Source organism: Heliangelus exortis, chromosome 27 (genome assembly GCF_036169615.1).
Source record: "Heliangelus exortis chromosome 27, bHelExo1.hap1, whole genome shotgun sequence".
Classification (NCBI taxonomy): Eukaryota; Metazoa; Chordata; class Aves; order Apodiformes; family Trochilidae; genus Heliangelus; species Heliangelus exortis.
The window spans coordinates 3872562-3896351 of record NC_092448.1 but is presented as its reverse complement, the minus strand read 5'-3'; the positions used below and the strand labels follow the sequence as shown (position 1 = coordinate 3896351).

Below are 23790 nucleotides of genomic sequence, written 5' to 3'. Positions count from 1 at the left end.
GGGATGGGGAGGGAGGGGCTCAGGAGGCTCCAAGGTGCTGCCCCAAACTCCCTTCTTGGAGAATCCCGGAATAATTTGGGGTGGAAGGGACCTCTCAAGGTCACCCAACCCTCAACCAGATCAAAGACTCCTCAAGCTTCACCTTCAACATCTCCAGGGATGTTGACCCTGTTACCCTCAACCCCCTCCCTGTTCTGTTTTTGAGGCAAAGCTTTGGTCTCTAAAATCCCATCTAAACCCACCCTTAAATCCTCTCCCTGGAACAGAACCTTGGGGGAGGGATCAGGAGTGGTCTCCTCCCTCCCAGAGGAGGAAGCTGAGGTTTATTTGAGGGGTGTGAGTGGGGGGGGGGAAAACCCCCCAGGGATGACCCCAACCTACCCCTCCACGTCCACGTTCTCCTCCTTGCCCGGCTCAGGGACGAGGGGCATGGTGACCGACCAGTACCGGATCACGGGCCCCACACACTTCCTCTTCTTCTGGACCTGCTTCTTCTTGTCAGCTTCCAGGCGCTCGTAATTCTCTGGGAAAGCCCAAGGAGGGGGTGCTCAGCACCCCATGACCCCCCCTCCCCTCCAACCCCCTCCCGCTGTGCTGTTTTTGGGGTTTTTTTTTGGGGGGGGCTCACCCAGGGAGCGGAGGTTGATCTCCTCGGTGATCTTGGCCTCCTCCAGCAGCTCCTCCTGGGGTCAGGGGGCGGTCGTAGTTGGGACCTTTCTTGCGTTTGGACTGGACCTGTCGCTCCTGCAGGCGCAGGAAGGTCTGGCGGGTGTGCTCCGTGGTGGATTGGCGCATGTGCTTCCGACCTGCCCCGGGGAGAGGGGGGAGGAGAGAGGGGGAGAGGGGGGGAGAAGGGAGTGGGGGAGAGGGGGGGAGTCAGGGGAGAGAGGGGAATGGGGGAGAGGGGAATGGGGGGAGAGAGGGGAATGGGGGGAGAGAGGGGAATGGGGGAGAGAGGAATGGGGGAGTAGGAGAAGAGAGAGGGGAAATGGGGAGAGAGGAGGATGGGGAGAGGGGAATGGGGGGAGAGAGAGGAATGGGGGAGAGAGGGAATGGGGGGAGAGAGGAACGGGGGGAGAGGAATGGGGGGAGAGGGGGGAGTCAGGGGAGAGAGGGGAATGGGGGAGAGAGGGGAATGGGGGGAGAGAGGGGAATGGGGGGAGAGAGGGGAATGGGGGGGAGAGGAATGGGGGGAGAGAGGGGAGAGTAGGAGGAGAGAGGGGAGAGAGGGGAATGGGGGAGAGAAGGGAATGGGGGAGAGAGGGAATTGGGGGAGAGAGGGAATTGGGGGAGAGAGGGGAATGGGGGGAGAGAGGGGAATGGGGGGAGAGGGGAATGGGGGGAGAGGGGAATGGGGGGAGAGGGGAATGGGGGGAGAGAGGGGAATGGGGGGAGAGAGGGGAATGGGGGGAGAGGGGAATGGGGGGAGAGGGGAATGAGGGGAGAGGGGAATGGGGGGAGCAGAGGGGAATGGGGGGAGAGAGGGGAATGGGGGGAGAGAGGGGAATGGGGGGAGAGAGGGAATTGGGGGGAGAGAGGAAAGAAGGGAATGGGGAAGAGAGGATTGGGGGAGAGAGGAATGGGGGGGAGTAGGAGGAGAGAGGGGAGAGAGAGGGGAATGGGGGGAGAGAGGGAATGGGGGGAAAAGAGGGGAATGGGGGGAGAGAGGGGAATGGAGGGGAGAGAGGGGAATTGGGGGGAGAGGGAATGGGGGGAGAGAGGGAATTGGGGGAGAGTGGGGAATGAGGGAGAGAGGGGAATGGGGGAGAGAAGGGAATTGGGGAGAAAGGGGGGCAGAGTGGGGAATGAGGGGAGAGAGGGAATTGGGGGAGAGAGGGAATTGGGAGAGAGAGAGGGGAATGGGGGGAGAGAGGGGAATGGGGGGAAAAGAGGGGAGTGGGGGGAGAGTGGGGAACGAGGGGAGAGAGGGGAATTGGGGGGAGAGGGAATGGGGGGAGAGAGGGAATTGGGGAGAAAGGGGGGCAGAGTGGGGAATGAGGGGTGAGAGGGAATTGGGGGCAGAGAGGGAATTGGGAGAGAGAAGAATGGGGGGAAAGAGGGGAATGGGGGGATGAGAGGAATGGGGGGAGAGAGGGGAATGGGGGGAGTAGTGGGGAACGAGGGGAGAGAGGGGAATTGGGGGGAGGGGAATGGGGGGAGAGAGGGAATGGGGGGAGAGAGGGAATGGGGGGAGAGAGGGAATTGGGGGAGAGAGGGAATTGGGGGAGAGAGGATTGGGGGGAGAGTGGGGAATGGGGGGAGAGTGGGGAATGGGGGGAGGTGGGGAATGGGGGGGTGAGTGGGGATGGGGGGTGTGGAGGGGTTGGGGGGGTGAGTGGGATTGGGGGGGGAGTGAGGGAATTGGGGGGGGTGAGTGGGATTGGGGGGGTGAGGGGAATTGGGGGGTGAGGGGAATGGGGGAGAGGGGGATTGGGGGGGTGAGGGAATGGGGGGGAGGAGGGATTGGGGGGAGAGTGGAATTGGGGGGGAGTGAGGAATTGGGGGGTGAGAGGAATTGGGGGGAGAGTGGAATTGGGGGGTGTGAGGGGAATGGGGGGGTGTGGGGGAATGGGGGGGTGTGGGGATGGGGGGGGTTGGGGATGGGGGGTGTGGGGGGGGGGAGTCGGGGAGTGAGGGGAATGGGGGGAGTGTGGGAATGGGGGTGTGTGGAATGGGGGGAGTAGGGGAGTGTGGGGAGGTGTGGGGGGTTGGGGAGTGGAGAATGGGGTTGAGGGGATGGGGGGAGTGTGGGGTTAGTGGGGTGTGAGGGGTTGGGGGTGGGGATGGATTGTTGGGGGGTGAGAGGATGGGGGGTGTGGGGGAGAGTAGGTGGGGTGAGAGGGGTGAATGGGGGAGTGTGGAGGATGGGGGGGGAGAGGGGAATGGGGGCAGAGAGGGGGGCACGGGGATGAGAAATGATCACACAGAGCTGAGCAGTGGCCACAGGGCCTAAGAAGTGGCCACAGGGCTAAGAAGTGGCCACGGGGTTAAGAGGTGGCCACAGGGCTGAGCAGGGAGCTGAGAGGTGGCCACGGGGTGGCCCTGCTCCCCGGCTGCTCCCCCCCCCAGACTTGTGGGGTGTGGGTGAGCACCCCCCCCTGTCCCCCCCCATCCCCCCCAGACTCACTGTCCCCCACATCATCCTGCAGCTCCAGGGGCACCGATTTCACCTCCCGGGGCTTCTGGGAGCCCCCGCTGGGCTCCTCTGGCTTCTTGGGGCGAAGGCTCTTGAGGGGCTCCTGTGGGGGGGGGGGGGGTACAGGACGTGAAGAGAGGGGGGGGGGGGGATCACCCACTCCCCGTGCCCCCAGCCCCGTTCCATCCCGGGGGGAGGGGACCCTCACCCTGTAGGCTTTGGTGACCACGCGGCGGCGCTTGGGTTCGTTCTCCTCGGGGTCGCTGGGGGGTTCCTCCCCCTCGTCGATGTCGAAGTCGGAGTCCACCTCATCGTCGCTGTCCGACTGATCCCCCCGGTACTCGTCGTCCCCCGACTCCTGCGGGGACGGAGGAGCTGTCACCCCCCCCCCACCCGGGACCCCACGGCCACGGTGCCGCGTGGGGGTGCGTGGGGGTGGCCGCTCCGTCGGCCGCACCCCCCCTGTCCCTGTCCCCGCAACAACTCCCCCTGCACTCCCCGGTGACCCCCATCCCCCCCCCCGGTAAACCCCCATCCCCCCCCCCCCCCCCCCCCCCCCCGGTGACCCCCCGTCCCCCCCCCGGTGACCCCCATCCCCCCCGGTGCTCCCCATCTCCCCCCCGGTGACCCCCGTCCCCCCCCCCGGTGACCCCCATCCTCCCCCCCGGTGACCCCCATCTCCCTCCCCGGTGACCCCCACCCCCCCCCCTGGTGTTCCCCATCTCCCTCCCGGTGACCCCCATCTCCCCCCCGGTGACCCCCATCCCCCCCGGTGCTCCCCATCTCCCTCCCGGTGCTCCCCGTCCCCCCCCCGGTGACCCCCCATCCTCCCCCCCGGTGACCCCCATCCTCCCCCCCAGTGTTCCCCATCTCCCCCCCGGTGACCCCCACACCCCCCCCCCCGGTGTTCCCCATCTCCCTCCCGGTGTCTCCCCCCACCCCAGGGCCCCTCACCCCCAAACACCCCCCTGGGATTCCCCTCATGTCCCCAGGACCCTTTCCGTGTCCCGTTCGCCCCCGGAACCCCCCAACTCCCCCTCCCGGTTCTCCCTCCCCCCTCGCTCGCAGCTCCGGGGCTCCCCGGTGACCCCCATCTCCTTCCCGGTGACCCCCATCTCTCTCCCGGTAACCCCCATCCCCCCCCCCCAGTGCTCCCCATCCCCCCCCGGTGACCCCCATCCCCCCCGGTGTTCCCCATCTCCCTCCCGGTGCTCCCCACCCCCCCCCGGTGTTCCCCATCTCCCTCCCGGTGTCTCCCCCCACCCCAGGGCCCCTCACCCCCAAACACCCCCCTGGGGATTCCCCCCCCTCACGTCCCCAGGACCCTTTCCGTGTCCCGTTCGCCCCGGAACTCCCCAACTCCCCTCCCGGTTCTCCCTCCCCCCTCGCTCGCAGCTCCGGGGCTCCCCGGTACCTCAGTGAAGCCGCCGTAGGTGGTTTGGTAGAACTCATCCTCCTCCTCGGCCTCCAGCAGCCCCGAGAGGCGGTTCCCGGCGTGCGCCGCGGGGCTCTGCCCTCCGCCAGGCTCATCGCTCCGCCGCCGCGATCGGCGCTCGGCTGCGCGTCCTGCCCGGACCCGGGGAGCGAGCGCCGAGCGGTCGATGGCGGCGTGGAGAATAAGGTTTGGGGGGGGGGAGAATAAGAGGGGGAGGGGGAAACCAACCTGTAAAATTACGTCACCGCGTGACGTCTCCTCGGCAGCCCCGTGACGTCCCCAGCGCCCTCGTGCCCCTCGCCGCCCCTCTCCTCTCGGTCCCGCGTCCCGGGTTGCTCAGGCGCTGGGGGCACACACACCTCCCCCCCCCCCCCTCCGGTAGCAAGGTGGGTACCGTCCGGAGGGGCGGGGTCAGGTGGAAGGGGCAAAGAGGAGGCGTGGTCAAGTGAGTTGGGCGGGGCCTAAAGTTGAGGGGCGGGACCGATCGGGAAGGGGCGGGGCCAGGTGGAAGGGGCAAAGAGGAGGCGTGGTCAAGTGAGTTGGGCGGGGCCTAAAGTTGAGGGGCGGGACCGACCGGGAAGGGGCGGGGCTTAATGAGGGGCGGGGGCGGGGCCAAGCGGGGAGGGGCGCGGGCGGCGCAGGAGGAGGGAGCGCAGCAAAATGGCGGCGGCAGGGCCCGAGTCGGGGGGCAGCAGCGGGAGCAGCGGCGGCCTGGCGGGTACGGGGCAGGGCCGGGAGCGGGGGGGTTGGAGGCTCTGGGGCCCGGGGGGGTCCTGCGGGGCTGCGAGGAGCGCTTTGAGCAGGGGGTGGTGGTGGTGGTGGTGGGGTGTGTGAAGTGCTGGGGGGGCTCTGTGGGGCTGAGGGGGGGGGTGGGGGGCTCTGTGGGGCTGAGGGGGAGCTGGAGGGTGTGGGGGGGAGGGGGGTGTGGGGCTGAGGGGGGTCCCCTGAGGGGGTTGAGGAGCAGGTAGGAGCCTGGGGGGTGGGCGGGCTGTGTGGGGCCGGGTGTGGACAGGAAGGGAGTTGGGGCCTGGGCTGAGCCCGGCGAGGAGAGGGGGAAACCGCGGGCCGGGGAGAGGCTCCCGGGGCGGGCACCGGGGGAGCTCGGTCCCTGTGGGGGGTGAAGCCGGGGGTGGGAGGAGGAGGGGGCTGAGTTCTCCGGAGGATGTGTGGGAGTGACGGGGGGGGGGTGGGCTGGGTGGGCATCCCGGGGTCCGCGTGGCTCCGTGGGGAGTGCGGGGACTCTGCGGGGCTGGGGGGGGGGGGAGGTTTTGGGGTGTGTAGGGGGGGGGGCTGGTTTTGGGGTGTGGGGGGGTGGGTGTAAGGCTGGCGATTTTCTGACTGCGTGTGGCAAAGCTCCTCTGGGCGGGGATGGGGCTGGAAAATCCCCGAGAAAAGGGTAGGTGGGAGGGGGCTGGGGGTTTTGTGTGTGGGGGGGGGTTTGGGCTCTGTTAGGGTGCTCGATGGGGTGGAGGGGAGCAGAGGGGTGGGTGCCAAGGGAAACCTGATTCCCTTGTGTCCCTAGAGCCTGAGCCATGAGTCAGGCCACCTGCCCCGGGGGGTGACAGCAGGACCCGGGGCCTCCCGGGGCACGGAGGGACGAGAGGAGCTGGAATATCAATCCCTCGGTGGGTCTGGGGGAGGTAGAAGCCTTTTCTCTGCTGCATCTGGTGCTGGGCAGGGCGATGGGAGCGTCAAAGCCATGTGGCACCTGTGGGAGGCAGGAGACTGTGGGGATGGGAACGGCTTCGGGTTTGCATTTGTTGTGTTGAGTCAAGGGGAAGGGCTGGAAATCCTCCGAGGGCTGATTTAGGATGAGAGCTGAAGCTGCAAAAGGCAGGGTTGGAGCTCTGCGCTGTCCTCATCCCCCCCCCCAACACAGAGGGATGGTAATGAAGGCTGGAAACCTCCTCTGGGATAAACCAGGGCACTTTTGGTCCTTAAAGCTGAGATCCACAGGTCTGGCAGTGGTTTTGGGGGGAGTCAAGAGCCCCGTCCCTCTTTCCATGGGCTCTAAAGTGGCTTCTTCACTCTTTGTCTGTGGCTACAAACCAAACTGACTTTTGTGAGAGGGGCTTCTTGATCTTTTTTTTCTGAGCTGAGAAGAAGGAGGCGGATTCCAAAAGCTTGGAAGGTTTTTCAGGGAGCATTACTGAGGAGCAAAAACGTGGGTAAAGGAGTAAATCTCTTCCCCCTTTCCTGGCAGAATCGTTGCCATTGTTTGTTTGTCTCCCTGCCTGGTGAGGTGTTGGCTCACTTTACCTTCCCCACAGGATTTGAATTCTGGTTGTGACAGAGCCTGAGCTCTGCCCTACGTGGCAGCCCCTCACCTGGGCTGATCCCTGCCTGCCTGGGGCCTTCAGCCTCACCCTGGTTTTGGGGGCTTTTTTTGGTTTTTTGTTTTTTTTTTCTCCCCTTCCTCATTTCGCTGCTTTGAAACGTGCCAAAAAAAAAAAAAAAAAAAGGAAAAAAAAGGCATGTGGGGGATTTCAGTGGTTTGGCTCTTTGTGCCTTGGGTGCTTTATAAGCAGGGGGGCAGAGGGAGGGGAGGGTTCATTGTCACCCTGGCCCCTCCCTGGAGTCCAGGGACAAAAGATTTGCCCTGAGAATGGCTCTGTCACTTCTGGGGAGAGGGAGATCATTGGAAGCAAGCAGAGAGCAGGGGCCCAAACTGCTGAGCCTTTCCATGTGGGTGTAAAACAACCCAGAAAGACTCATCCCCAACCCCCCCTTCCCACCCAGTTCCTGCAGGAGGGAGGAGGTTTTCTTGATCCCACCTCACCGAGACCAAGCAGGAGGGAAGATGAGTTTGTTAAATAAAAACATCTGAGCAGCTCAGCTTAAAATAGGCCCCTCAAGTGACTCCAAGTCCCATCTCTGGTATAAAAATCTCTCCTCTCTGCAGCCATCAGCTGTGACATCTCTGTGGGTGTCACAGGTTGGCACTGGCAGCTCCTCCACCCCAAATCCCAAAACTCCCCCCCCCACGAGGCCCTTTTGCTGCCGTGGGAGTTGTGTGTGAGCTGCTGGGGGGCAAAGCTGCTCCTGTCAGACAAAAGATTCCCCTCCCCAGAAGAAAGGTAGGAGCCAGCTGGCTCGGAGAAGTGACAGCTTTGTCCCTTGGAGGAGGGGAACTTCTCTGGGGAGAATCCTGGGATTTTGGGGTTTTGGTTTTCCTGAGTTAGAACTGAATTCCCCTTGAGGAAGGAAAAGCCACCCCTCCTGTGTTTGTTGAAAGGGGCCACTTTGGGGTTTGGTTTCTCCTCCCCACTACTCCCACAGCTTGAAAACCCTTTTTTTTTTTTATTTCTTTATTTTGAGATGGGTGAAATAACCTGCCCACCCCCAGAGCTTCCCTTCTCCAGCACTGGGGTTTTGTGTCCCCCGAGCCGTGGCATCCTTCTCACCCTGCCTTGGTGATTAAACTTCTCCCTCTCACTGCATCTCTGGGGGCTCTGCTGTGTAGGAAAAGCAGAGTTCTCCCCGGGCAGCAGATTCCTTACAGATGACCTAAATCTTCCTCCCTTCTGGGAGGGGATTATTTATCTTCCCCCCCCCCCCTCCCTCCATCCTAAGCCTCGGTGAAGGTGGTGGTGCAGGATGCTGAGCCTGCATTCCCCAGCACCAGCTCCCTCTGGGGTCAGTTCCCAGCAAGTTGCTCAGCTGGAATCCCTCTTCCAAGGGAAATCCCTGTTCCAGAGGCTGCTGGCACCCTCACTTCCCAGGGAAGAAGAGGAGGAGCTTTGGAGCACTGATTGTTGGGATCTGTGTCCTAGGAGCCTGGGGGTTCAGTTCATCAGTGTCTTGGGTGTTTCTTGGTGTCCTGGGCACCAGGATCAGCTTAAATTTAAAACCCTGGCTTTGGTGGGAAGCAGGAGGAGCTCAGAGGTGTAGAACCTGGGGCCTGAAATCAGGGAATGGGATCAATTTCCCAAATCCCAGTGGGATCCTGAGGTGCCGAAGGACGACGCCGTAGGGAAGGGGGGGGAAGAGTCTCCTCCATCTTCGTACAGGTTACAGGAGTTGCCAACAAACATTCCAGCAAGTGCTGGTGTCCAAAATGCCTTCCTCTGCCTCCTCTCCTGCTGGGAAACTGGAAACCACCTCTGTCCTCCTCTCCCTGAGATCCTGGTGCCGTGGGACACACGGAAAAGCAATAACGGGAACGCATTCGTCCCCTTTTCCAGCCCTGCCCTGCACCTGGGGCTGCTCTTCCTGAATTTGCTCCTTGCTTTATTTCTTCTCATTGGTGATTTTTGCAGTTCTGAGGTTCTCTCTGTCTCCCAAGCTGTTTGGTAACAAGGACCAAAGAGTCTCTGTGTCTGCTCGGCCTCAGAGTTGGTGTTTTTTGGGGAGCAGGAGGGCTCCGGACAGAGGAGGGAAGGAACACAGCCAGGAGCAGGTGCTGGAAAGTTCAGAGTTTCCACCTTGAGTCCTACCTCCTGCCCACTGGGCTGGCTCAGCCCTCTGCTGCTGAAACCAAACCTGCACCTGAGTCTCTTTTATTTGGCTCGCAGGTTGTTTTTTTTTTTTATTTATTAATTCTAAGAATTTTCCAGCGGGGAGAGGAACCTGTTGTGATGTTTCTGTGTGCGTGCAGATGGGGTTTTGTTTGCCTGATCTTTGGTCAAGGTTTGCTGACACAAAGGGAGAACAGATTTCCTCCCAACCTGGGTGAGCTGTGTTGCTTTGGGATTGCAGCTCCCAAAGAAGGAGTTGCCATGGAGCTCATCTTTTCCTGGAATCCCTGGGATAAGCCCCAGACAGTGGATCTGGAGCTTCTGTGAGGTCAGTGCCCATCTGAGCTCTGACCCGTGGGCACCGCCCTGCAGGGCATGGAGGTGGAAGCCCAAACTCCATCCTCTTGGAGATGTTTCTCTCTGTCTTGGGTGAGCACCTCTGCAGAAGGCAGAGGAGTTGTTTTGAGGTGGTTTGAGGCTTTTTTTTTGGATTTGAGGCCTGGCCTTGGCTCTCATCTGAGCGCTCAGAAAATGCCGGTGACCTTGTGCGTGGAAACCCCTTCTCGATTCCACCTCTGGGCTGAAAAAACATCTTTATTTCTCTGTGACTTGGTGTGCTGACCTCCCTGCAGGGTTCTTGGCACTTTGCTGGTGGGGAAGAGATTGGGGAAAGGTTTAAAGTTTCTGCAAAGCAGCCACAAGTGCTCAGATAACGTTACAGAGATTGCCTCTCCTCCAGCTTCCCCTGGGCCTTCTTCCAGCTCCTCTCTCCCTGGCTGGTGGGGAGGTGTCAGCGGGGTCCAGGGACTTTGGGGAGTGGCCCAACCTGATTTTACCAGTTCTGATGCTGTTGCTTAATGCCCTTTGCTGGGATGGATCAGAACCACTCTATGGATGCAGAGGATTTCAATGTTATTACTCACTGCTTGGCCTTCTGGCCCGGGTCGAGTGTTGGGGGGGGGGGGGTGTTTGTTCTGAGCTCAGCTGCCTCAGCTCCCTTCCATCCCCAGATGCTTTTGGCTTTGGCTCTTGGTTCAGGGCAGACTTCTGCCCTTTTTCAGAAGAGCTTTCTGAGAGAAGCAAATGAAATATTGAGGCTTTGAGCTTGGTGGGAGAGATTTTTATTGCCCGTGACCACACGACCTCGCTCGGAAGTCTCTCGCCTGCAGAGTTTGGACCTTGGTTTTTCTTAGCTTGGTGGCAAGAGGGCTTTTTGGACTTTTCTCAGGGAAAAAAAAAACAAAAAACCTCTCTTTTCTTTTCCAAGCAGCTGCCACGTGACTTCACCACACCAACCCTTTAACCTTTTTGTTTTCCCTCGTGTAGATTTCAGCTTTTTGTGCTGCTCAGTGATGTCGTATCGAAGAGGTAGAAGTATTGCATCTATGTGCTTAAAAAGAAACAAAAAGCATGGTTTCTTCCTCTCCAGTAACCAGCAGCAAAATGCTGAATTACTTAACTGCCTTGGCTTTTGAGGATTGACAAAACCTGGTGTATTTTCTGGTTTTCCCCCCCCAAAAAAGCTGCTCCTGCTCCCAACAAAAGCTGCTGTTGTGCTGTGTGAGCGCTCTCCTGACCTAAACCCCTCTCCCCCGTGCAGGATTGTTCCAGCCCATCCTTTCTGCTTTGGTTTCTGCCCAGTTTGTGCTTCCACACAAAGAAATCTCACTGCTGTTCCTGTGGGCCTTGGCCTGGGGGACACATCCCCCCCCAAATAGACTTCATTTTTCCGGGGGGGAAAAAAAAAAATAAATAAATGCGTGTGGGGGATTTCTCTGCGGGCAGCGAGTTGGATGTGTCCAGGGAGGCTCTGAAGTCCTCCAGGGAGGGCTTGGGGGGGTTTAAATCTTGGGCTCAAGCCTGTGCTGGGCTCACGAGTGATTTCTGTGTGGCCAGAGGTGCTCTTACCCAGGGTGCCACCTCCTGCAGGCAGCGTCCAGGTGAGGAGGGAGAACATTCCAGTTTTTTGAGCATGGAGAGGACCTGTCTGGGGGAAAAGTGTGGGGAGGGAGGACCCTGCATGCTGCTGTGCTGTGTCCTGGCTCTGGGCTGGCTCAGGAGGGCTGAGCTTGATGATGTGTTTGGGTGTGCTGATGTTTTCACTATTTATTTTTGTCTAAAACATGAGGCCCAGCTTAACTCTGTCTGAGAGGCTCTGTTTAAAAATAGAGTGGGTATTTGTCCTGGCTGTCCCGAATTAGTGTGTTCATTTGGGTGAGGATCTGACCCAGATGCCTTCTTCCTTGCTCCTTCCAGTGAAATATTTGTCTGAACTGTTTGCCCAGGTGCCATCCCCACAACTTTTTTAGCTTTTTTTTCCCAGTGTTTTTGTCACAGAGTACTCGATCTGTTGCTGGCTGAAAATAATCCCGGACAGCTCAGGCTGGTGAGGCAGACAGCTCTTTATTTAGGTTGATTCAGCTTCCAGTAAACAGCTCTGAGGAATGCTCTGAAATCACCCGTAGGGATTGCTCCCAGAATCACAAAAGGAAGAAAAAAAGCAAACTTTTTAAATTTTTTTTTTCTGGGATATGGTGAATTCATTGTTGGGCAGGACTCGCTAACCCTGATCTCCTTTCCTCTGGCCAGAATTAACTGTTTAGGTTTCTTGAGCCATTTTTTTTCAGTTGTCTGAGAGTTTCATTCTGGGTTGGAGTTATGACTAATGAATTCTTTCATTTTAGAGGTGTTTAAACAGACCCAAAAATAGCTGCTTTGCCCAAATGATTCTGTGTTGTTACCTTTGTGCCATCGACTTTAACCCCTTCGCTTCTCCAAGAATGGTGGGGGGATGACACAAAACTGCTGTTACAAAGCAATAAAAAAAAGTGGAGAGAACAGAAACAGTGTGAAAACCTCTACCTCTGAGTTTTGTTCTCTAATAACATTTTTGGGCTCAGAGGGAGCCTGTTTGGGCAGGAGGAGGAGGATGGGTGATTGACCCCTTGGTGGCTGCAGTCCTGCCCCAGAGCTTCACAGACCTCACCAGCTCAGATGTGATTAAATGGTTTTGCTTTTTTTTTTTTTTTTTTAATCGTGGTCAGACAGGAATTCTGTATTCCCCAGTCAGCAGCAAACTGGTTTGGAAACTGGCAGGAGGAGGGGGGGGGAAGCTTCCTGCTGGGGAAACTGGGTGTACTGGGAGCTGGGTGATGCTGCCGGCTGCGGCTTTCCCTTCCTGACTCACCCTTTTCTGTGACCCATTCTGGTTGGGAGGGTTGCCACTGGCACTTCCCAAATCCCTACATGAAAAGGCAAACCAAGACTCCTTGAAGTGGGAAGAAAGAGGAGGAGGTGGAGCCCCCCATGCTCTGATCTGTGCTGAGGTGCTCCCCAGCATCCTTAAAAATCACCTCCCGGGTCAGGATGTGCCACGGTGTGGCAGGGGACAGAGCAGAGGTGCCTGGGGATGCTCCCTCTTCTCATCTGTGATTCTTCACTTTCTAAGGTTTGTTTTTGTGTCATTAAGGCAGCCCAGAGAAGATTTGCTGCTGGGTCCTCTGTGGAGAGAGAGAGAGAGAGAGAGAGAGAGAGAGAGAGAGAGAGGGAGAGAGAGCTTTAGTTAAATCCTGGGGGGACGTGGTTTTTTTTTTTTTTGCACGGCTGATTAAATATTAACACAGTGAATCTCCAAGGTGATGAGGATGGCAGTGGCTGCTGCAGGATTGCTGAAATCGTGGGGCTTTTAGAGGTTTCCATTTACATAATTACAGATGCTTACTTAACAAACCAAAAGAAATTAAAAGGGCTTAATTGCTATGGAACAAGAGTGCCACTGCGCTGCCTGGGATGTCTCCCCAGTCCCTGTGTCCTGATGGAGCTTGGCAAGGCCAAGAGCCTGGTGGCAGGGTGGTGGAGCAGAGCTTTCTTGGTTTCATCGTGGCAGGCCAAGTGCCAGAAGCTTCCTTCTGGCTGGGTTTTTGGTGTGAAGCTTAATCTGGTGAAATGCTGAGTTGGGGAGCAGCCCCTGGTGTGATGGGGGTGCTGGTCCTGGGTGGAGGTGGCTTTGGAAAGCTGTGGTCAGGGCTCCCACGTGAAAATCCTGAATTGCTGTGTTTGAAACGGGAAGAAAAACAAAAAAACAGGAAGAAAAGCAAAATGTGAACCCTGCTGGGCTGGAGGCAGGAAGCACAGCCCTGTTTTATCCCTCTCCCTCTTCTCCAGGGCAGCCAGGCTCACAGACAATAAGGAAAGGGCACAGAGGAGTGGACTCCACGGGGGAGACAACCTACAAAAAGGTAAGATCCCTCTTGCACAGCTCCTTGGGCTCTTCATCTCCACTCTGCAGCAGAAAGGAAGCACAGAGCCACGGTGAGTCTCACCAGTTTTGGCATTGGGCAGTGGGTGACACCTCTGTGACAGTCACTTCTCCTCTCTAGACTTCTGAAGTGGGAATTATTTGGAAGCTTTGCCCATTAGCAGCACTTCCTAGGCCTCTTCTGGCCTGCTGGGTCCTGCTGGGTCTGTGGATCTTGTGGCACTACTGGAATTTGCTTTACAAAGGGTTGATTGCTTTTTAGGTTTTTTTTAAAGCCTGTAAATTTGGGTGTTTTGTAGACAGTGCTTCTGATTTTTTGGGCTTCATCAGAACAGGATGACTTTCTGTGAAGTGAGATTGACTTCTAGGATGTAGCTGAAGTGAGCAATGGTTTGAGAAGGGTGTTTCATGGCCCAGAATCTCAGCTGCACCCTTGCCTTGGCTGTGCAGTGGGAGCAGAAGGAAGGAGCTGGAGTGGTGTTCCCCCAGCAGAGAGCTTGTGAAGCTGCCTGTGCCTCCAGAACTGGGGTCACAGCTTCCCAGCAAATTCAGAGAGAGAAGGTTGGGCAGCAGAAATAGGAGAGGGAAGCAGGAGCCAATGGAAAATGCCTGAGATATTTCTTGCAAGGGTCCCAGAAACCTGGGGGGGGAGGAGGGGGCACCGTGTGGGGTTTATCTGGGAGTGAGACTCAGTGAGCAGTCTGTCCCTTCCCCATCCCCTCCTTTCCCAGGGGTGGTAAATTGTATTTTGGTTTTTTTTTTTTTTTAATTCTATGCCCTATAAAAGCAATGGTAAACAGGCAGTCAGCTGCTCAGCTGCTCATGCTGGCTAATAAAAGAGAAAAATACTTGTTCCTTGGCAACCTGGCCCCGTGGCTCTGTGTTCACAAACAAGGCAGCAGAGCTGGTGGGTGCTGTGGTGGTCAGAGCTGCTCTGGGCCAGGTGAGCTGAGCCCTGAGCTGCTTCCAAGCAGCTTTGAGCCTTTGGAGGGCAAGGAAGTGGAGTCAGGTCCTTCCTCCTTCCCATCTAATCCTGAAGGAAACAGCAGATAGAGGCAGCTGGAGCAGAAGAGGCTGTTGCTGACAAGCTGTGGGGGCTGCCAGGTTTTGTTGCTCTCTTCAGGGAACTCTCAGCATCAACAACAGCAACAAAAAACTCACAGCAGTTGAGTGAGAGAAATGTTCCCGGGGGTTTTCCGTGGCTTTGGGGGAAAAACCTTGGAGTGTTTGTCCCCCAGGACACTGCAGTGTCCTCTGTTGCCAAACACTTTGATCTCCCAGTGAGTTTTCCCACGTGGCAGGGGTTGAAGTGAAATTCTGTCCTTTTAAGGGCCAGTTGGGTGCTGGTTCCAGTTCCAGTCCCTTGGTGTTGGACCAGCCAGGGACGGGAGCTGGAGCCAGGAGGTGTAAAATACCCCAGCTGAGAAGTTTCAAATGGGGGACTCTCTTTTTTTTTCCTCCTTTCTTTCCTCTCTCCAGTCTGCTGCTCCACACTGACTCACACTTTCTCTGCCCCTCCAGACAACATCCTCTGCCTTGAAAGGTGCCATCCAGTTGGGCATCACACACACAGTGGGAAGCTTGAGCACCAAACCCGAGAGAGATGTTCTCATGCAAGATTTCCAAGTAGTAGAAAGTACTTTCTTCCCAAGGTCTGTGCTTGCTTTCTTCTCTCTTGGGTGCTTTGTTTGGGGGGGGCAGCAGCAGCAGTTCCCAACGTGAGGGAGCTGCAGCAAGCTGAGTCCTTGCTTCTGGAGGACCTTGGCTCTTCTTGGTGCTGGGGACAAGCGGTGCCGGGTGCTCCTGCACGTGTCCCCTTTGAGCAGGGCCTTTAGGAGCAGTTGGGGGTTGCTTTTGGGACACTTTCTGAAGAGAAACATTTCAACTGCACATAACTGGTGTCTGTGTGTGTGTCTGTGCTTCTCCCCTTGCTCAGTGAAGGGAGTAACCAGACCCCAGCTCATCACTACAACGACTTTCGGTTCAAAACCTACGCTCCCGTGGCTTTCCGCTATTTCCGGGAGCTCTTTGGGATCCGGCCAGATGATTACCTGGTGAGTGGGTGCAGAACCCCCTTTCCCATCTCCTGTGTGCCCCAAGTGATGGCTGTGTCCCCCCTTTCTCCCTTCTGAGACCTCTGGAGCCCCGTGGCCAGGGGGTGCTGTGCGTGTGTCCCCAGGGTTTGAGCCGGGCGGTGTTGGGAGGGAGGAGCTGTGGTGCTGAAGGTCCCCGTTGATGTTTCTCACCTTTCTCCCCTTTTCCTCCTCAGTACTTTCTCTGCAAGGTTGATGTTTTCTCCCCCTTTCCTCCCCAGTACTCTCTCTGCAATGAGCCTCTCATTGAACTGTCAAACTCTGGGGCCAGTGGGTCCCTCTTCTACGTGTCTGGTGACGACGAGTTCATCATCAAAACTGTTCAGCACAAAGAGGCTGAGTTCTTACAGAAGCTGCTGCCTGGCTACTACATGGTGAGTGGCTGGGCTGGGCTCTCTCTGCAAGCTGGGGAGGGGTCTCCACGTGGGCCAATGTGACAGACACTGCTGTGGACCCCCTGGTTCTGTCTGCAGTGATGAAGAGTTGGAGAACTCTGATTTTAACTTTTTACACACAGAAGCAGCAGCTTTGAGAGTAAAGGCATGTTGATTTTATTGAAGTGGCTGTAGCAAAAAAGGCTTTACCAGTCCTGGAGAGCCCAGAACCAGGTTGTTTTGTTTCCAAATTTCTGCCTGGTGTCTTCTGCAGCCACAGGAATCCAGATCCATCTCTGTTGTGATGTATTTGGCTTGACCTAATCTCTGAATTCAACAAGGCCGAGCACAAGCTCTTCCTTTGCTCAGCTCTCCTCAGCTTAGATGCTGTGTGAACAAGGACTCCCTCCTTCCTACAGTCCTTCCTGGACTGGTTGTGTTGTGCAGAGAGGTTGTCAGTGGCTGTAGGCATCACCCATGGGTTCCCTGAGCTCACCTGCCCCTTCCTCAGCTTCTTTGGCAACAGCTTTGACTCACTGCCAGCTCCACTGCAGTACAGAAGCACAAAAAAGAGCCAATAACTCCTCTGGCTGGCACGTGGGTCAACTCGAGTGGCTCCTGAAGTTTTATTCTTTGCCTTTGGTGTTTTCAGAACTTGAACCAGAATCCCAGGACTCTGCTGCCAAAGTTTTATGGCCTGTACTGTGTCCAGGCTGGAGGCAAAAACATCCGCATCGTGGTGATGAACAACTTACTGCCCCGCTCTGTCAAAATGCACCTCAAGTATGACCTCAAGGGCTCCACCTACAAACGCAGAGCCTCCCAGAAGGAGAGGGAGAAGGTTTTCCCAACCTACAAGGACTTGGATTTCATGCAGGACATCCCTGATGGCCTTTTCTTAGACGCTGACATGTATAATGCTCTGCGCAAAACCTTGCAGAGAGATTGTCTGGTAAGTGGAAGGGTGCTGTGGAGAGGGCTTCCCTCTTTTCTGAGCTTTGCCTTTGAGAGGAGATGGCAGCTGCCACCCATGACTTAGAGAACCTGTTGTTTTGCTGGTGGTGTGGGCAAGAAGCAGGACCTGGAGCCCAGTTTGGTTCAGTGCCTCCAACCTGAGTTAAACCCAGCGTGGTTGTGGAGGCAGAGGAAGCCCCCTGTGCCACGGCTGAGCTCTGGAGCAGGGCAGGATCTCCCCAGGGGAGAGGGGTGGGATGCTTCACCAAGCCTGGTCTTGAGTGGAGTGATTGTGCAGCAGTCTGTGCTGGGGGCTTCCCACTTTGGTCACTTTGGTGACCTGACTGAGCTGACTCTGTGGGTTAAAAGCTTTCCCCTCCATACGCTGTGGGCTCCAGGCTCCTGAAAATGCCTGTCCTGGGAGTCTGCTGGGCTGGCAGTAACCAACCATCCTCTGTCAACTTGCTGCCCAGGTCCTGCAGAGCTTTAAAATCATGGATTACAGTTTGCTGGTTGCAATCCATAACATGGACCTGGCTCAGAGGGAGCACGGGGTGGTGGACGGGACGTCCCAGGCGGACACGCGGCGTCCTGCGGCCCAGAGGGCTCTGTACTCCACAGCCATGGAATCCATCCAGGGAGAGGCCCGGAGAGGAGGCACCATTGAAACTGATGACCAGTGAGTACTCTGCTTCAGCCAGGAGCACTCCCCAGTTCCTCAGAGGGGGGGACACACCCTGTGTCATGGCTCTGCCTCTCCTCCCCTAGGATGGGAGGCATCCCCGCCCGCAACGCCAAGGGGGAGAGGCTGCTGCTCTACGTGGGCATCATTGATGTCTTGCAGTCCTACAGGTAAGAAACATTTCCTGACAGCTCTGTCCCACCTCAGGGGGAAACCACTCCCCAGCACTGCCTCTGCCTGCTTGCCAGGATTGGTGTTCAGGAAATAGTTATGACACAAATGAATGTTTGGTTGGGTTTTTTTTTTGTTTTTTTTTCGTTAACCGCTCTTTTCTTCAAGTTGGATTTTTTGGGATCAACTTCCAAGTCTTGCTTCCCCTTCCTGGAATAGGTTGACCCTTAGGAATCTGTTTCTTTGTGCTGTGGTGGTTGTACACAGGCACTGTGTGGGGAGTGGCAAGGAAAAAAAGACAGTGGTGGCCTTAAATGGCCATCACCACTTCTCCCTGTAAAAGGACAACTTAGCTGTAAGGCTTTTCTTCCATTTCTGTCAAAACCCAACATGCAGAGGGTTACAATTGTAAAGTTTATGTTAAAAAGTCATTGCAAGTTGACTGCCCTTGATAATTCTGCCTGTGAAACCCCCCTTGGGTGAGTGCACTGTGCCACCAGCCCTGGTCTTACAAAAATGGGACAATGAAGAGGATCTGAAGGTGAAGTGGTTGGTGTTTGGGGCATGCTGGCCACAGTGGCCAGTGGCCAGCTTCAGTACCAAGCCAGCTGGTGTGATGCAGACCCTGGGGACTCAGTTCTTATTTTTTTTTTTTTGTTTTCAGATTTGTCAAGAAGCTGGAGCACTCTTGGAAGGCCCTTGTACATGACGGGGTGAGTGGGAAAATAGCACTTTTAAACTTGTTTAGCAAGAACACCAGAGTCTTGTTAAACTGTGCCTGCTGTCCTTGCTCCTCCTGGGCATCAGATCCTGGATTTCTGTCTTTGCCCTCTTAGAGCTGATCACCTGCTTGTTCATTAACAAGCACTGATTGCTTTGTATGTGCAACTTCTGCTGATCTGCTTCTCGTGGCAGCTGCTGGGAGTGACCCTGGGAATCCCTGATATTCCCAAGCCAGCCTCACCTGTTGCATTCCCTCCTGTTAACCTTGGTCACTCATTAATTAAGCCTTGCATATTAATGTTTCTTCCTTGGGCCTGCAGGACTCTGTATCTGTGCACAGACCTGGCTTCTATGCTGACAGGTTCCAACACTTCATGTGCAACACCGTGTTCAGGAAAATACCACGTGAGTACCTTGGGGCCCCTGGCCATCACTGGGGCTTCTGCCTCTCCCTGCTTGGGGTTTGGGAAGGTGGGCAGCAGCCTCCAGGAGCTTGAGGAAGTTTGTTGTGCTGTGTCCCCTCTTCCTTCCTCCTAGATTGTTCTTGCCTCACAAATAGGATCTGTTTTCACCCCTCGGCTTGTTCCTTCAGAGCACAGCCACTACACCTGACTCTCTCACTGAGAGTTTGCTGCGTTGGGTCTTTTTGCTCCTTCCTGAACATGTTAGAAAAGTGGGGTTGTTTTTTTTTTTTTTTGGTTTTTGTCTTTCAAGTAAAGTTTTTCTTGGTTTTCTCTTTCAAGTAAAGCCATCCCCTTCCAAGAAGAGTCGCTCTGGCACGGCGGTTCCCCGGCGGAGCTGTCAGGGAGGAGTCCCCTCCCAGCCACCCCTCTGCAGTGAGGCCAAAGCACAAATCACAGCAGAGGCAGATGTAGAGCAAGGTTGGTGCCTGGGGGTTTCCAAGTTTTCTGCTGCAACAAACACAGGGCAAGAGGAGGAAGCTGGGGAGTTGTTAGCTCCTGTGTCTTAGTGCGGGGTTTTTCAGCCTCATCCAAGCACCCAGCGTGGCCTCTGCTGCCCTGGGGAGTGGGCTTGGGGCTGGGTGGTCTCTTGGTGTCTTCTCAACAGGTTGTGCCCCTGGGGTTGGTGCTGGGGAGAAGGTGGGATGGGCAGTGAGGCAGAGGCTTGGAGCAGAGAGCTTCTCCAGGGCTGGTTCCTCAGGGCTGGGGTGTCTGAGGTGGGATCCAGCACAGATTCCCCCTCCTCACCTTGGCTGTCACGGGAGCTCGTGCCGCACATGATCCCACTTGTGCTGGTGATGGAACAGTCTGTGCTTCAACTCAGGTTCCCACCTTGGTCGCCCAGATCTCCTGCCCAGGACACTGCCAGTGGATGAAGCCAACAGCGATTCCGTCGCAACCACCCTCTCCACCTCTTCCCTGGGCAGTGGAGGCCTCAACTCACCTGCAAACAGGTAAGGCTGCTGCTGTCCCAGGGCATGGCAGGCTGGCAGCTCCTGCAGGGCAGGTTCCTGAGCCCTGTGGAGGATTTGGTGCTGTTCTCTGGGTGTTTTGGGGGTTGTTGGCATGCTGGCAGAACCACCTCTTGGGGTGGGCCCTGTGCTGCGGGGCAAGTTCAGAGCTGTGGGTTGGAGCATGTGCAAGGGGGGAGCATTGGGTCCCCTTTCCTGCCTGCAGTTCCTTGCAGGTGACAATCTTGCATCCTCTGCTTGGGCTGTGTGGTGGTCCTGGTGGCTTTCAGTTCCTCGTGTGTCCTGTATTTAGTGGCTTTGTTCTGGAGTGGAGGTGATTGTGTGGTGAAAGTGTCCCTGCCAGAGTGCCCGTGAAGAGCTGAATGGAGATGACCTTCCTGCTGCTCTGGGGAGCTCCCTGGTTGGAGCTCCTACAACTCCTCTTCTGTGCCAGTGTGGTTCCCATTGTCTCAGGAGCTGAAATGCATGGAGGGAGGTGGTGGCTGCCTTTGAATGTTCCCTTTCTGTCTGAAGTGGTGAGCAGGGACGAGGAGGAGCTGTGGTCAGAGGACAACCCCTTTGGTAGAAGTTGTTCTGAGGTGTTCACTTCTCTTTCTGGGAGCAATCAGCAAGCACCTTCCCTGTTCCTGACCCAGTGCCTGTGCTCTCCTGAGCTGCAGGAGGAGAAGGTGCAGTTGCAATAAACACCTCTTACTCCCTCTGTAAAACCTGAGGACTTCTTGGTAGGGATCCTACACCAGAGCTGCTCCTTCCCCAGCCTCTCAGCATGCTCCAGGTGCTCTCTGTGCTCACTTAACTGGGGGTCTCTCTCCTTCAATCTCTACGTAGGTCAGTGGGAGTACAAGTGCACAAAGCTGACAGCTCAGCAAAGGATTTGCCAAGAGCAGCTCCTGGCACCTTCCTGCCTAGGTGAGGGGAGGATCCTGCAGCAAAAAGGGCTCCAGAGGGTGACCCCTCCCCTGCAGAGGGACACCTCTGTCATTTGCTGGTGGCCTTGGCAGCATCAGGCTGGAGGTTGGGCTCTCAATGGTCTTTCCCAACCTCAAGGATGCTGTGATTCATCCTGCAGGGCTGCCTGGGTGCTGAGCACTGCTAATTAACACAAAGCTGAGCATCCTGTGTTCCTCTGGAAGCACCATCCTGTGTTCCTCTAGAGCAGCCCCCAGTGCCCACCAGGCAGGGAGGGGGGGACCCACACTGTCCCTTTTGGGGGGTCCCCGTTGCCCCTGGGGTGTTGATCCCTGGGTGTTTGCAGAGGGTGAGGTGTAGCCTGCTGACTGCACAGCTTGGTGCTTCCTGTGCAATCTAATTACCCACTAATTAAGGCTGGGCCAGGGCGTGTTGGCCACGGGCAGTCCTGGAAGCTCCTCTGTTGCTTGGTGTGGGTGAAGTGTGAAGTGGAGAGAAGCTGTGATCACTGTGTCCTCAGGGGACAGGACCCAAGGTGGGAAGTGTGGAGCTTCTGGGCCATCAGGTTACAACCTTTCAGCTCCTTGGGTTGGGAAGGAAGTGGGGAAATCAAGAGGTGTTGGGGTAAAAACAGTCCTGGGCTTGGGGCCCACCGTGGGGCACATGTCCTGGGTCCTGCAGTCAGGCTCCAGCTGGTGTTCAGAGCATGGAAAGGTTGTGGAAAGGTTGTGGAAAGGTTGTGGAAAGGTTGTGGAAGGGTTGTGGAAGGGTTGTGGAAGATTTACCAGGGGCTTTTCCAACAAGGGGAGGTGTCTGGAGAGGTTTGAGACTCGCTGAGCTCTGGTGCTTTGGGGTTTCTTTGTTTTCACCCAGGACCATTTCTGTAATAACGAGATGCTTGGAGACTTCTGGAAAGAGGTGCTGCTGCTTGCTGCTTGGCTGGACCAAAGCTCCTCCTTTTTAATGTCTTGAATTCCCATCGATTTTGGGGGTTGGTTTTCCAGGTGGTGTTTTGGGTGCCTGGTCCAGCAGGGATCATGCTGCCTGTGCCTCCAGATGAAAGCTGCCTCAGGAATGCTGCTGGGCCGGGCTGGGCCTGGGTGCAGCAGGAGAGGCCTGGAGATGGGAGAGGCCTGGAGATGGGAGAGGCCTGGAGATGGGAGAGGCCTGGAGATGGGAGAGGCCTGGAGATGGGAGAGGCCTGGAGATGGGAGAGGCCTGGAGATGGGAGAGGCCTGGAGATGGGAGAGGCCTGGAGATGGGAGAGGCCTGGAGATGGGAGAGGCCTGGAGATGGGAGAGGCCTGGAGATGGGAGAGGCCTGGAGATGGGAGAGGCCTGGAGATGGGAGAGGCCTGGAGATGGGAGAGGCCTGGAGATGGGAGAGGCCTGGAGATGGGAGAGGCCTGGAGATGGGAGAGGCCTGGAGATGGGAGAGGCCTGGAGATGGGAGAGGCCTGGAGATGGGAGAGGCCTGGAGATGGGAGAGGCCTGGAGATGGGAGAGGCCTGGAGATGGGAGAGGCCTGGAGATGGGAGAGGCCTGGAGATGGGAGAGGCCTGGAGATGGGAGAGGCCTGGAGATGGGACTCACTCTCTAAAAACTGCTTTACAGGTCTCCCCCTTGTGTCTCCCCAGCGGCTCCCCGGGACCTTCCATACCTGAGCGTTCCCCAGAGCTGAGAGAGCAGCTTGAAGACCTGCAGGAGACTGAGATCAGCTTTGTGAGTAGTTTTTTTGAGGGGAAAAGAGTGTCTCTGGAAGTGGATGGAAGGTTGTGGGGGGTTTTGTGCTGTCCCTGGCTGTGCTGGGACAAGGGGTGAGGAGAGGGATGCGAGCGGAGCGGGAGCAGATGCTCTTCATCCCCCTCTGGAATGTGGAGGCTCAGCCTGGCTGTACCAGGCATTTTCCTGCTTTTTGTGATAATCTGCTGCCCCACAGGCCTGGAATGAGATAAACAGGAGGCAAAGCAGAGACATTCCTCTCTCCTGAGGGCCTGGAGTGGGTCTGGTGGCAGGGTGGAGCCAGCCAGGCTCATGGTGCTGCCCACCCGGTGGGTGACTCCTGGGTGACTGAATGTGGGGTGGTGGTTGGGGTCAGCTCAGGCCCAGGGGGGAGGGGGCTTCAGGGAAGACCAGGGAGGAGACCCCCAGCTCCTCAGAGGAAGGCAGAGACCCCTCCAGCATCTCCCCCCTTCCTCTTTTCTCTCTGCAGTGAAGCAACAGCACGATGGAAGTTGATTGTTCTGTGGAGTTCTGATAACACTTCAGCCCCTCTTGCTGATGCGTTTTGGTTTTTATTTTTTTTTTTTTTTTTTTTTTTTTTTTTTTTTTTTCATTTTTTACAAATTAAAACGACAAAAAGAGAGAAAATCTTACCAGGACAGAAACCTAAAAGCTGGATGGCTGAAGAATGAGCTTCTGGCACCTGGAATCTCCTGGCAGCAGAGCTGTGGCCCTGCTGTCCTCCTGGCTTTGGAGCCTGGTGGGAGGAGGAAGAGGAGAAGGAGGAGGAAGAGGAGGAGGAGGAGGAGCAGCTGCTCCCCAAGGGCTGAAGGCCTCTGGAAATGGGATCAGACTTCCCAGAAGCAGCTGTTTGACCATTTCCACACCCCAAACCTTGCGAGAAGATTCAGCTCTTGGGGGTGCTGGGGGGGACCCAGTGGCACTGGAGCCTCCTTGGGGCAGAACAACGTGGGGTTATTTTGTATTTTGAACAAGTTTTTAATTTAAATATTTCTCAGAATCGGGTCACATCACTTCCCTTTTAGTCCTGCAAGATAGGAATTTTTTTTTTTTAAATAAACAGGCTTTTTTTTTTTTTTTTTTTTTTTTTTTTTTCTTCCCAGTGGGAGAGAGGCAGAAAGGGGGAGCTGCCCCAACCTCCCCCACCACCCCCAGGATTGCTGGGAGAGGACTTGGAATGTGCAGAGCTTTTTCAGGGAGGTTTTGGATAAACTCCTTTTTCTCTTCCCCCCTTTTTAAACTCAGCCCTTTCCTCCCTTCCCTACGAGGTGAAGGGGGACTCTTTGTCAGGGGCATGATTTTTGGTTGTATTTCGGGTTTTTTTTTTTTTTAAATATTTCATAAACAAATGGACCAAACCCCCCCTGCTGCCCCCCCCCTGCCAGATCCCCCCTCTTTTTATCCCCTTGCCCCCTTTTGATACC

General features: G+C 56.5%; 2 protein-coding genes across 15 annotated transcripts; one reads left to right on the top strand and one right to left on the bottom strand.

The window, feature by feature from the left end:
• Positions 1 to 13: 13 nt before the first annotated feature.
• Positions 14 to 4666, bottom strand: VPS72 (vacuolar protein sorting 72 homolog). Its single transcript, XM_071726879.1, is given in 7 exon segments — positions 14 to 523; positions 629 to 686; positions 688 to 806; positions 3128 to 3239; positions 3345 to 3494; positions 4551 to 4630; positions 4633 to 4666. Coding segments are annotated over 7 exon segments (699 nt in total). The 3' UTR covers positions 14 to 377.
• Positions 4629 to 22949, top strand: PIP5K1A (phosphatidylinositol-4-phosphate 5-kinase type 1 alpha). Of its 14 annotated transcripts, none has more exons than XM_071726871.1 (16): positions 4629 to 4733; positions 10355 to 10396; positions 13193 to 13266; positions 14808 to 14938; positions 15223 to 15340; positions 15601 to 15753; positions 16406 to 16705; positions 17181 to 17386; positions 17476 to 17559; positions 18225 to 18273; positions 18604 to 18688; positions 19027 to 19164; positions 19568 to 19697; positions 20544 to 20624; positions 22261 to 22345; positions 22836 to 22949. In XM_071726871.1, exons 2-16 carry the CDS (start codon positions 10381 to 10383, stop codon positions 22836 to 22838), a joined length of 1653 nt encoding a protein of 550 aa, XP_071582972.1. In that variant the 5' UTR covers positions 4629 to 4733; positions 10355 to 10380; the 3' UTR covers positions 22839 to 22949. The 14 variants fall into 14 exon arrangements, 12 of the variants coding, with proteins under 12 accessions (XP_071582972.1, XP_071582970.1, XP_071582976.1 ...); XM_071726868.1 differs by lacking the exon at positions 4629 to 4733 and adding an exon at positions 5192 to 5289 and having other exon boundaries at positions 19589 to 19697; XR_011722673.1 differs by lacking the exons at positions 4629 to 4733; positions 22836 to 22949 and adding exons at positions 5193 to 5289; positions 20008 to 20383.
• The last annotated feature ends 841 nt before the right edge of the window (positions 22950 to 23790 follow it).

Bases quoted from the DNA above. Each gene is read 5' to 3' on its own strand.
- PIP5K1A (XM_071726866.1), top strand. From the start codon at position 5,232: ATGGCGGCGGCAGGGCCCGAGTCGGGGGGCAGCAGCGGGAGCAGCGGC. The intron at 15,341-15,600 runs GTGAGTGGGTGC...TTTCCTCCCCAG, and splicing joins TCCGGCCAGATGATTACCTG to TACTCTCTCTGCAATGAGCC. The intron at 17,560-18,224 runs GTAAGAAACATT...TTTTGTTTTCAG, and splicing joins GATGTCTTGCAGTCCTACAG to ATTTGTCAAGAAGCTGGAGC.